General features: G+C 37.8%; 1 protein-coding gene across 2 annotated transcripts in view; it reads left to right on the forward strand.

The window, feature by feature from the left end:
- LPCAT1 (lysophosphatidylcholine acyltransferase 1) overlaps window positions 1-12,194 on the forward strand; it is a 65,746-nt gene that overhangs the window by 13,710 nt on the left and 39,842 nt on the right. For both annotated transcript variants that reach the window (XM_040064855.1, XM_040064859.1), the window contains exons 4-6: window positions 3,787-3,899; window positions 5,357-5,417; window positions 7,648-7,706. In XM_040064855.1, the coding sequence (XP_039920789.1) occupies window positions 3,787-3,899; window positions 5,357-5,417; window positions 7,648-7,706 (233 nt within the window). The remainder of the gene's footprint in view (window positions 1-3,786; window positions 3,900-5,356; window positions 5,418-7,647; window positions 7,707-12,194) is intronic.

Below are 12,194 nucleotides of genomic sequence, written 5' to 3' on the forward strand. Positions count from 1 at the left end.
AGAGTTTCAGGGAATGTAGTGATGGGGTTTTGTGTTGTTTTGGGATAGAGGCCAAGTGAAAACTTCAGCATTCTCTACTTTTGCAGCTGCCACTTTGTTTGTTGCTGATTCTACAGTGGTGAAAATGTAACTGCCCACTCAAAAATGTGTGTATGGATACATTTTAGAATTGTATGTAGTGCCACATTGCTGTTCCATAGCTTTTTGTGTTCTCTAGTGCCTTGTGGAACCAGCGGTAATGTTGCCAATATAAATGATCTGCTACAATACTTTCTGCTGTTGTGTGTTGAATTTTGAAACAGGGTTTCCTCACACATAACTTGCCTGCAATGACAGAGGGAAAATAATTTTTTCCCTGCTGTTGTCCTAAGAAGTTTAAAGACACCGACTGCGTGTGTTCAGCTTATCAGGAAAAAAGGAATGGGTTTTGCTTGTGCAGAAATTGATTGCATGGGAGTTACGATTCTGAAATCAGTTGGAGCTGCCACCCTGCTATTAATTAAAGTGATACTGCGTTTTTGCAGGCTCTCTTTAAAAAGGCTGGTTTTGAACAACTTTCGGTTGGCTAGACTATCTGTGGCATTCTGGCTGCCCTGAGAGGCAGAGGTTTTAATGATTTACTGGCAGCGCTATTTAAATTGCGGGCACCTGCCTAAGAAGGTGGAATACAGCATGTCAGCTGTCCTCAGGGCTGTATGAGCTGTGATTGGAATGAGAGCGACTAGATGAAATAGGACTGACACTGCTAGAGAAAAAGCTGGAATAATGACACTCACAAGATCAATTTTGTGAATTGATGGATTGTCTGTCATTGCCCACTAGATTTGAAAATTCAAGGGTGGTTTTAATGGAGCGAGAGGAGCTGGGCAAGCACATTTTTCAGAATCTCTGAACACTTGAGCTGTGGTCTTCACTGTCTGGTTACAGCCAGTCTTGGACAATTAAATTGCTGAGCAGAGAAGGATATGATTATGTTCTGTTTACTGAACGTGTTGCAGAGTTCTACTTGTTTCCTTTAGTTGCTCAGTATGCCAGCTGTCTGGAGTATTTTATGCATTCATTTCTGGTCTGACTTTGCCCTAGCCCTGCCTATTCCTTGCATCTCACACTACATTAGGTACTGTCTCCCTGTGTTGCAGCTTGACTTCTGACCACGGTCTCATCTTGGCTGCCTATTTGGTATGATTCTCAGCTTCTCTTTACAGACCTTTGGCCCTGCTCCTGACTTTCTTGCACAGATCAAATTGGTACAGCCTTTGAATTTTCAGATTTGTCTGTTTACTGAACATGAAAATATGTGCTGAGAGTAAAGATGTGTGTAGCCTTGTGCTCTGTTTTCAGAAGTGGCTCAGAAAAGACTACAGAGTTAGCCTTCCCTTGGTTTGTATTTTCAGCTTTTTACTGATGACTGAGCATTTCAAGTTCACTTAAATTGTTGGACTTAACCACTAAGGGCCTGGGAGCTGGTGTCTCACAGGATCTTAAGTTGCTGTTTAATATTAAAACAAGAATTCTATCAGCTTTTTAGTCCAATGTCTAAGGGAATAAGGTTTTGTATAACCACCCTAATAGGTTAATTCAACAGGCAGGAAAAATCCATAGAAAGCAAAGATTTCAGTTGCCTCTGTCTTTCAGCATACCATACTAATTTTTCTTTGCATGTTGCTGTTTGTGATGCTGGTCATTTGTAAGATAATTCACCTTGTGTTCTTCTGGAGCTTAGTAATATTAGAGTAGCTTGCTTTAGGAAAGGTTGTAACAGTAAAGTTCCCATTTGCACTACTTGCCAGTACAGTTTTCAGATAGAGATGACATCAGTGTGGTCTCATGTTTTCTGTCACACTGTCTGAAGAGAAATCTGTCTGCTTGCTTAATTCCATGCATTATAGATAAGACCCTGCTTGCAGCATGGCCTCAGAAAAGAGCCTGGGAGTTCTGGAATTCTCTTATTCATTCTTTGGCCTGAAGTAACCTAAATTCCGTCATTTGGGCCTAATGTAAAAGAAACTTCCAAGTGAAGGCTGGGGATGTTGGATCTTTTACTTTCCTTTACTTTAGAATGTTTTTGCTATGAAATAGTAATTTGCAACAGTGGGGCAAACTCAGGAGTAGGATCTCTAAGAGGAAAACAATTATGATACCAAGTATGGTTTCCCTTGTTATTTTTATTGCTTGTTCTGTGGGGTTTTTTGGTGGTTTTTTTTGGTTTTTTTGTGGGTTTTTTTTTGTTTGTTTGGTTGTTTTTGTTTTGTTTTGTTTTGTGGGGTTTTTTTGTTGTGGCTTTTTTTGGTTTGGTTTGGTTTTTCTGTTTTGTTTTGTTTTTTCCCCTATTCTTTGTGTGTTAGTCTTGTGGTTTGTTTTGAGGCTTTTTAGTTTGTTTTTACCTTGCCTTGGCAGTAACCCCAGCTGGCCAAGGATGATCTTTGCTCCCCTGACAAGCATTGTTCTATAGGTATTGTCTAAGGGCAGGCATGTAGGAGGACATACAACAGTAAGGCGATTTTTCTGATACACCATCTCCTGAGTTGTGGCAATTTGTGGGATAAAAGTAATTTCAGAGGCTGACTGAGTGTTTGGAAACTTGAAGCTTTGGCAGGTTAGTTTCTCAGAACCTTCAGAACTGAAGGATTTTGATGAGTTGGTGGCTAAACTCCCAGTGGGAAACTCCATAACCAGCAGGTTTTGCTGAGTACGAGGCTGTAATTCCTTACACTGTTTTTTCTCCACGCTTTAAGCACTGGCTGATCCGTTAATGTAGCAAGTCTATCCTTGACAAAAGCAGATTATACAGTGTCAGTGAACTCTCACAGTGGGTGGAAAAATGAAAACTGTATTTGGGGCAAGTAGAATAGCTAATGTTTTAATGACTCTTGAACCTTCAGTAAGATTAGATGATACAAAAATTATTAAAAGGTTTTTGAAGACAACCTGATTAAATAAAGGCGTGAAGCACTACATCTGAATGTGCTTCTCTTGTAGTGCTTTTGGACACTGCAAAAGAGCTATATGGGCTTCTTATTACGAAAGTTTTCTTTGGTGTCCTTGTGACAGACATGCATGGAGGGTAACTTGTGGATTGATTTCTGATTTTTGCTCATGTTCATTTTGTGTCTGGCTATGTACAAGAGGTTTCCTACTGAGCCAGGAAGAGGACGTCTGAGATCTAAATCATCTGGTATGAGGAACAGGCAAACAAGTGACAACTGAGAAAACGAGCATGCCTTTTCTGTTGACACTGATTCTTCACAAAAAATAACATCAGTGTATGTAGCATCTTTGGTGGTGTACCTTTAGTGGAGCTGAGCTGCCATAAAGACAAAAGCTCTAAAGACAGAGACAGTTTGACTGACAGGACGTCTTTTGCAAGCGCTTATGTAGCAGGGAGATTCCTGCTGCTTTGCTGGGCTACAGATTTTGTGACTTTTGTGGAAGGAGGAAATGGCCTCTAGACAGCTACAGCTGCATTGTTGCAGAAAACTGCATAATATGTACCACCTTGTTTTACATTATCTGTGTTGTATGTATTGGTCTGTTAAAAATTGAAAAAGTGCAAAACGCCAAAATTGTGGTAACTGTTTTCCTCATAGAAACTTATGATAACATTTCAATGAGACAGCAATAATTCAGTTGAGTATTTGATTTTGCAGTGTAATATAGTAAAGTAGTTGTATTCTTCTATACAAATTTTTTTGTCCAGAGGACTAATGGGTGAGGGAGGGAGGGGAACTTTTTCAAACAAAGGGAAAATAAAGGCTGGTCCTTGTTTTTGTTTTCCCTCCTCTTCAGCTCTGATCAAGTATATCCGACCAGTATTTGTGTCTCGGGCAGATCAGGATTCTCGCAGGAAAACTGTTGAAGAGATAAAGAGGCGTGCCCAGTCTGGTGGTAAATGGCCACAGGTACTGTATTCTGCTACTCTGGAAGAGATGCTGTTTGGCATTTCCAGGCTTTGGGTATGCAGTTTACTTTTTTCACTGTGGGTGGCTTTAGATGGTTTGGGGTAGGTGTGTGTGCGTGTGAAATTTCCCCCAGCACCTCTTTCTAGAAGATAAAATGTAAGTTTCTCATCTGTCTCTCACTGCCTTGTGTTTTGAGGGAAACTGGGTAAGTACATGGGTAGACAGCCCTTAAGTGGTACTAAATGGACTGACCACAGCAGGTGAGAAAGTCCTTTAAGGAAAAAAAAATTAATTGCTCAGCGGAATACCTGGAGAAGTACTGTGTGTTCTCGCCTTTCACAAGGTTTTGGCACTGCCATTGTTGATGTGATGCTGGGCAAGGCAGCCCAAAAAATGTGGATGTTCCAATAACCACGTCTATTAAAACACGTGATAAAAGCATGGATAAAATAAGTGGCTCAGGATTTTTTTCTGTACCTAAAATGTGGCTATTTATAATGTGCCTTTAAAGAGAGTAATGGGAAGGAAAAGATGACTGTTTAAGATCTCAGATTCCTAGGAACATGTGATTATTTTGCAAATTTGAAGCATTCCTGTGTTTTTTTTGTGGGATTTTTTTGTTGGATTTTTTGGGTGTTTTTTGGGGTTTTTTTTTTTTAGATTAGGGTACTGTGCTTTTTATGTGGGATTATTGCTACTAACAATGGGTATGCCTTTGCATACTGGACTGCAAAAATGTTATAAACATCTATAAAAAATATGACAAGATTTGTAGATTTTGCATCATGACACTCATCATTAGATTTCAAAGCAAGCTAGGACAGAGTGGGCAATAAAACTACCAGTTTTAATTCTAGTGTATTGCTTTGTTCCCTTATGATAGGGATTTGGGGGGAGCTTTGATTTTTTTTTTTTTTTTTTTTTTTTAAACAGTCTATCCTGTTCTGCTGAATTGGTTCAACTTAAGCATTTTTTGCTCTTTTTTTTAGAATTCTGTTTGGGTATTTTCAGTCTCTTTTCATTTGGGCATCTGTCCACATGCCAAGTAATAGCGAAGAGAAAATAACTGTCTTTTCTTAGCCTATAAGCAGGTAACCTCAGTGCAGGAATTTTGTTCTAGAACAAAACAGACTATGATACTTTTGCCAGCACCAAAATCTTTGGTGGAGATACTCATACTTAACAAGTGTTTCTGGTCAATGTCAGTGTTCCAATAAATAGAATGATTATTGGAGAGCAAGAAAGAGGCGAAATAACAGATAAATAATATTTTTCCTATTAAGGTAGAACTTTATTTGACATCTTTAGCACCTTTTTTATTCTTTGCTCTAATTGAACTGTTTTTTCCTGAGAACATTTTGGCTGTAGTCAGTTAATAAAAACTTTGAAAAGTTGTGTTGATAAATAAGTTCAAATTGAAATAGTTCTTAACAGTCAACTTTTTTTTTTACTCCAAGATAATGATATTCCCAGAGGGCACTTGCACAAACCGATCCTGTCTAATTACATTCAAACCTGGTAGGTATTATGCTCATTTCTCTGCTCTCTACAGAATGTCCTTGTATCTTCATTTTCTGAAATACCACTTGCATTTTAATTTGCTTGCTGTTGCAGAAGTTAAATTAAAAACCTTGCAGTAGGGTGAAATTGGAATATAAATTTTCTGATGCTATGGTAAGATTGTAATTCTACCATTGAACAAAACAGTTTCACTAATTCAGATTTTTTTCTTGGCTTCTGAGATGCGTATGAGCTGGAGGAGCAACGTTTCTTCCTGGGTTTTAGTTTGTTAATGTGCCTTTATGCTTTTTATTTTTCTTGCCCCCTCCATTTCCTCTTTTGGGTCTGTCATGCAGCATTTAGGTACTCGCTACCTTAAGATTTATAGTGTATTTTTCACATAGTATCCATGTTCCAGGCTCTTTTCATAGTATCACCCTTTTATCAGATTAGTAGAGGGTGTAACACTGAACACTGCTGCAGCTGTAAACTGTATTTCCAATTGGGAGAAATACTGCTACTGCAGTAAACCGCTAACCTTTAATGTAAACTTGCCTTTATCAAGTAGGCAGGGAGATGGTCAGTGAAGAAGCTTCAGTGAGCAAGACAGTTGTGAATGTGTTTTTTGACCTCCTATTCTTCTGTCTAGTTCCTGGTTTTACTGTGTGTCTTGTATTTTGTTTGGCTTGCAATTTAAATATCACTCTTAGAATATCATGCAGTGAGTCAGCATCGTGGTTCCTTACACTGATTCATTTGGCTGAAGGAATCTCAGACTTTTCTCTCAGCTCTTACCTTTTTAGATGAATGAATGGTGATTAGGGAAACATCCACTCCTGTAGCTCTTTGCTCTTCTTGTCTCTCCACCTGAATCCTGACCATGCTTTGAAAGCTAGTCTGAATTCCTTCACGTGAAGCCCTGATTTCCTGCCCTCCCTCTGTGACATAGACATCCCAGGCACCATGTATTTCATCCTTATATTCTCACTCTATCTTCCTCTGCTCTGGTCTAGTACACGCTGCTGTCTGCCTCTCAACTGTCTCACTTTTCCTACTGAAACCAGCTTTTGTATCCATCCAGCCTTCCAGAAATCCTTTGCCTGAAAATTCCTCACTTATATCAGATTCCTTTGGGTCTCTATTCAAGTTAGTTCTATCAGGATGCTTTTCCCCATTCTCCGTACATGGCCTACGCTCCTTGCTCTCACTGCACATTTTCTTGGCTTAGTTTTTAAGTGGTAGTGTTGTCATCTACCATTCAGGTTTTGTCAGCTTTAGATTATTTCAAAAGTTGCTTGGACTGTTCTTTGAGACTGAGCAGAAGGTACCACTCCAGATCTCTTAAGGATTCTATACAAACCACCTTCATTTAAAGATTTTTATATTCCATAAACAATTACTCCTTTTATGTCTCAATGGTTATTTTGTAAAGCAAATGTTATGCTAGGAGTACAATGTACTTCAATTATTTGGTTTAAATTTTAATTGGAATATTAGGGATACCTTAGTAATTTGTCAAGAATAACATACTTTGAATGAAACTTAATTTCTTCATGAGAGAAAGAGATGTTAGGAGAAGTCTTGAACAAGATAGTTATCATGCTTACCCACTCTTTATATTAGAAACCAAGAAAATCCTTAGCAAATTATATGGAACTTGTGCTGATTATTTATCAGAACTGTAATTTTCCCATGAAGTGAAGCAATGCTTCTGAATAATAGCTCTAGTTCAATTTATAAGTTTTCCCATAGCTACAGAACAGAAGTGACATTAATTCTGTTATTTCAGAGATGATAAATTGCCTATAAATTGCTGTTGTTCAGATAAAAGTAGAAAGCTTCTTTTGCATAAGAGCCTAAGGTCTTCACCAAAAATATTGTTGACCACTGGGAATAACTTAACTTAACCATCTTGTGCATGCTCCCTTTTTTTTAATTCATTGATTGAGCTGAATTTGGTACTAAGCTTTGGTTTGTGTTAATGACAATACATGTAAGTGGTAGAGCATAATTTAGATAATACAAGCAAACATTTTTAATTACCTATCTGCTGAAAAGGTGGATATAGAGTGTCATTCTCCAGTGCTTGCTTTTTTGATTACTTTTGAGGCTACTTTCAGATTCTCTTTTTTTCACCATCAACTACTTCCTGTCAGTCCATTACCTGTATAGTTTTTTCTTGCTGTAGTAAATTTCTTCTCTACCAAAATGCACTATAAATTAATTATGTATCATGTGTGCCTTCTAGGAGCATTTATTCCTGGGGTTCCTGTACAGCCTGTGGTTTTACGTTATCCAAACAAACTGGTAAGTTCAGCTTGCAGTGTTGTTGGAAATTCAGGGCGGTTTCCTTTAAGTGCATTGGCCCTTGTGTAGCCTTTTAGGTTTAAAAATTCAAAAATCATTACCTAGCTATTGTTTGTTAAGTACTTATTCCTTAAGCCTCAAGTGATATATGGAGTCTTAATTGAGATAGTTTAAATATTTCTGTCCAGGATCTGTGTTCCTGCAGTGTGAGCTGGAGAGTTTCCATAATGTCATTTATTGCTGGAAGATGTTTCTGCATCTCCTGCCTTTGGGGGTGTTAGTCATGAGTTACTGCGACTGGCTGAATGGCACAGGATAATGTGTTGAGGACCTCTGCACTTTTATAAAGTGTCATCTGTTGTTGTCTGTTTCACATTCACTGTGCCCTTGGCTAAGGAATTAGCTAATTTTGGACTAGTCCTCCAATGTGAATTATATTCAGGTAAAATACAGATGATAGTGTTTATTTACAATATCTGAAATTTCTTTTGGAGCCCCCTTGGGGCTATTTTCATGTCCAGTCTGTCCCCTTCTGAAGTAGAAGTTACTTAGCGAGGGTGTGAAGTGTGTCAGTAGTAAAATAAGGACCTGATCTCTCTGCATGTCACATCAGAAGATCTCTGACTAGCCCATTAACAACCCATTGTTCTAAGGAAGGATTTTGTTTCCTCTCGGTACCTGAGTAACTTAGAAATATTTCCATCCACTGTTCTTTCTGTCATTTACAGGTTGATATAAAACATGTGCTTGATTAAAAAAAAAGATCCAAGTTAATATACACAGACCACCATTTGCTCTTGACTGAGACGAGGTGTAATGGCAATCAAATAGTTTGCAGTAACAAATCCAATAATTATCTTTGCAGATGCTGTTACAAGAATAGCATCCTGATATGCTTACATAGTATCAAGCGCATTGTAGCAGGCTGTCTGGGAGTTTTCATTACATAATTGTTATATTTTCAGAAAGAAGTATTCTTTTCTAAAAAGAGAAGTTTTGATGGCACTGCCATTTAAAATGGCAAATATGCTCATGGCTTATGTCATACCTAATATGCCTTGTAACTTTTTGTTAATGTTAAGCCCATAGTAATATAAAGCTATCAAATGTTATTTTGTAAGTACCTTCAAAATCCAGTTGCATACTGAAATGCCATTATTGCCTGTAGTACATGATAGGCAATGTTTGTAAACCACTAGTAAATGTTCCTAACACTTTATTAACAGAAATTTCTGAGCTTTTAATATTGAAGTAAAACAATGTAAATATAAATGAAATTTTCATAATGTTTATGTTACTGCAAAAATGTCATAAAAGAAATTGTAACCAATTATATAGATACCCATTGTGAGCTGGCATGAGTTTGTGTATGGGACTTTACTTCGTCCTACTACTTTTAATTGCTGTAAAACACTTAATTTTCAGTGCCTTAGTGAGTCATTTAACCTCCTATGATCTAATTCCTAGAGACCTTCCAAAGGTCTGAGCATTAATGGCGGGGCGATAATTGCTACTACTGGTTTATTTTTACATTAGCTTGGGGGTTGCAGAAGAGTTGCATCAGAGTTAGAAGGAGGAGAGGCAGAAGGAACATGATGTGGTACACGAAGGTGAGGTTTATTTTGGTTATAATGTGGAGTTAGATTATTTTATGGCAATTATTGAGCTATTCTTATCTCAAGCTGCAAGGCAAGGCTCACCTTTCCTTCCCAGTTCTCCTGCTCACCCCGAGGGAGGAGGAGTGAGCAAGCAAGCGCCTGTGTGGTACTTAGTTGCCAGCTGGGATTAAACCACAACACATGTAAGAACAGAGCAGGGAATGAATATTGGTTTTCATACACTAAGATACCATTTTTAGCAAACTTTAAATGCATCTGGCTTTCTATTTGTTGTCTTGTTTGACTGATGCGTATTATAATTTTAGGTTTAGAAAGGAACTTAAGATCTTTGCTTAGCCAGTGAACTCTAGATATACATTGTGTGCAGTCACCCCACTGTGTTTTGCTTGAAGTGCCTGCTCTGATCTATGTTCAGAGCTTTGAGTTCCATAGTATAGATGAGAACATTCTTGGAATTAAATGCACCTGGCTGTTTTGAGAGGCTTTTTGAGATCAGAGCCTGGGGTAAATGTAGTAGGTGTCTGCACTCTAGTGTGTTTATTTCATTATAGTCTGTTAAGAGCTAGGGGAAGCACTGCTGTTCTGCAGTGGGCATACACAAAAGTGTAGAAGTAAATTCAGCTTTTTTTCTTGCAAATATATCTAGTTCTGGTTGCTGTGAACTCTCTATTTTATATTCTTTATAATTAAGAGTTGTTCCCTGAATAGCAGTTACCTTGGGGCTTGTGACTGTATTAGATGACATCTCTGGTTCTGTATCAGTGCTTTTTGGTAGTAATATTTTAGTATGTTGCTCTTGTTGATGCATTAGCAGAAAGAAATTTTAAGGCTTAAAATGTTGTTTAGACTTGATATTCAAAATTTGCTACTGGTTGTCTAGATTGATTGAATATTTTAGATATTGGACACCTGAGAGCTACAACCTGAGAGCTCTAATGTCTTCATCCATAGGTTCTCTACTGCAATCTTTTTTACAATTTTTTACTTATTTTCTTTGTTTCTTCATTTGAATTTTCTGTCAGAGTGTTGTTACTTAGGAAATTTTGAAAATACATAAACTATATACCATTTTAAATATCGCAGAGCCATTTAAAATGTATTTTATGTCCAAATGTCTTCCACAAGTAACTGTGCTGTTTCACAAGAGGTTTGGCAGCAGCTCTTATACAGTTTTGGTGTATCAGGGTTAGGTGAACCTGTAAAAACCCAGCCAATCTCTTATTTGAAAGTTGGCATATGATTCTCAGTATCTTCTTGTGGCAAGTACAAACTCTATGGAAGATGGCTCTCCTCTCTGTTTCCTGCTGTGCTGAGGGGGAATACCACAGGGGGTAATATTCAAGGTCAGGTTGGATGGAGCTCTGGCCAACAGGATATAGTTCAGGATGTCCCTGCTCATTGCAGGGGAGTTGGAATAGATGCCCTTAAAAGGTCCCTTCCAACCAAGCTATTGTATAATTTTATGTACTTCCACATAGTTTAAAGTATTCATTACTGAGATACCATAGCTTCAAAGTGTACTCAGAATGTTGTCAAAGAGAATGTTGTCCAGAAGCCTAAGCTGGTAGCTGTGATAAATGTAAAAGGTAACTCAGTTACCTAAGGAAAATCCTACTTCTCTTTGTCCACTTGTTGTTTTTTATCATATAGGTACTATCATGTAGATATAGGAGTCTGCTATAACAGATCTTCCTCTTGCAGATCAGAATCCTGTTTTCCCCTAGGTAGCATTTCTGGCCATTATCCCTGATGCATCCTGAAGTTTTGACAAGAAAAAGCATGCCTGTCTACTATGACATTCACATTGGAAATTTTTGCAGGATTGTTGATAGATAACATGGCTTACTTGAGTTTGACTTGCCAGCTAGCCTGCGTGAGGCTGGATTCTGAGAATACCTAGGCACTGTTGAGTGATCCAGAGACTTTTGTGGAGATCATATTTTTCTTTATCTCCCTCTGTGCTATTGCAGTTTAGAGAGCTGAGTTGGGATGTGTAGTGCTTGGTGTTCTATAAGGCAGATCTAGTCTCTAGATAAGTTATCAGCTATCTACACTGGTTTCTCATGGCTTGTAATGAAAGTTCCTTGTGGGAAAAAGACAAACTCCGTAATGTGTTTATTTGCAGTGTTATCAGAGACATCAAAATAGCCGGAAACAGTGTAACAGTGTAAACTATCCAGTATTATAGTTCCAAAAGATCACTACATGGAGATGGGGTTTTTTAATGCAGATAAATCGATTGCTTACACATAGACTCATCCTTTATCATACTTTGTTTGATTGAAAATAATTGTTAAATGTCAAGTTTTAAATTTTTAGTGGATCTTTATGATATATTGGCCTTACCCTCCAAGCTGTTGTTCTGTCATTAATCATGCTTTTCACCTTTTGTGGATGGTTTTGCTTTCTTTTATTTTTATTTTTGGCAGCCTTTTGTTCTAAATGGTAATTAAAACTTGAGTTTAACTTGATTTTTCATGGTCATTGTGCATGGTGCACCTGAAACCTCTAGAATGGGTTTGGATGGTAGGATAGAACTGAACTGGAACTTGTTCAGTGGGTTGAAAAGAATGTCTTTCTGATCAGGTCTTTCAGAAACCTGAATTTAATGAGTCCTCTTGCCTTTACACTTATGACTTGCACTTTTTTTCCCAGTTGGAACAGAACTAGTTTCCAGGATTTTAGATTATTTCTTGTACACTTAAATCATGTCTCCAACTAGTGCAATTTTTTTTCCTGTGCTGCTTCTTAGTATTAGTTAAAAGTAGGATGACTTTTACTGTCATATCACTACCTGTTACATATTCCTTTACAGGTCTCTGTTCCATTTTTGCTATTGCGTCTTATTCACTTCTTTTACTGTTACTTG

This window comes from Hirundo rustica, chromosome 1 (genome assembly GCF_015227805.2).
Source record: "Hirundo rustica isolate bHirRus1 chromosome 1, bHirRus1.pri.v3, whole genome shotgun sequence".
NCBI lineage: Eukaryota > Metazoa > Chordata > Aves > Passeriformes > Hirundinidae > Hirundo > Hirundo rustica.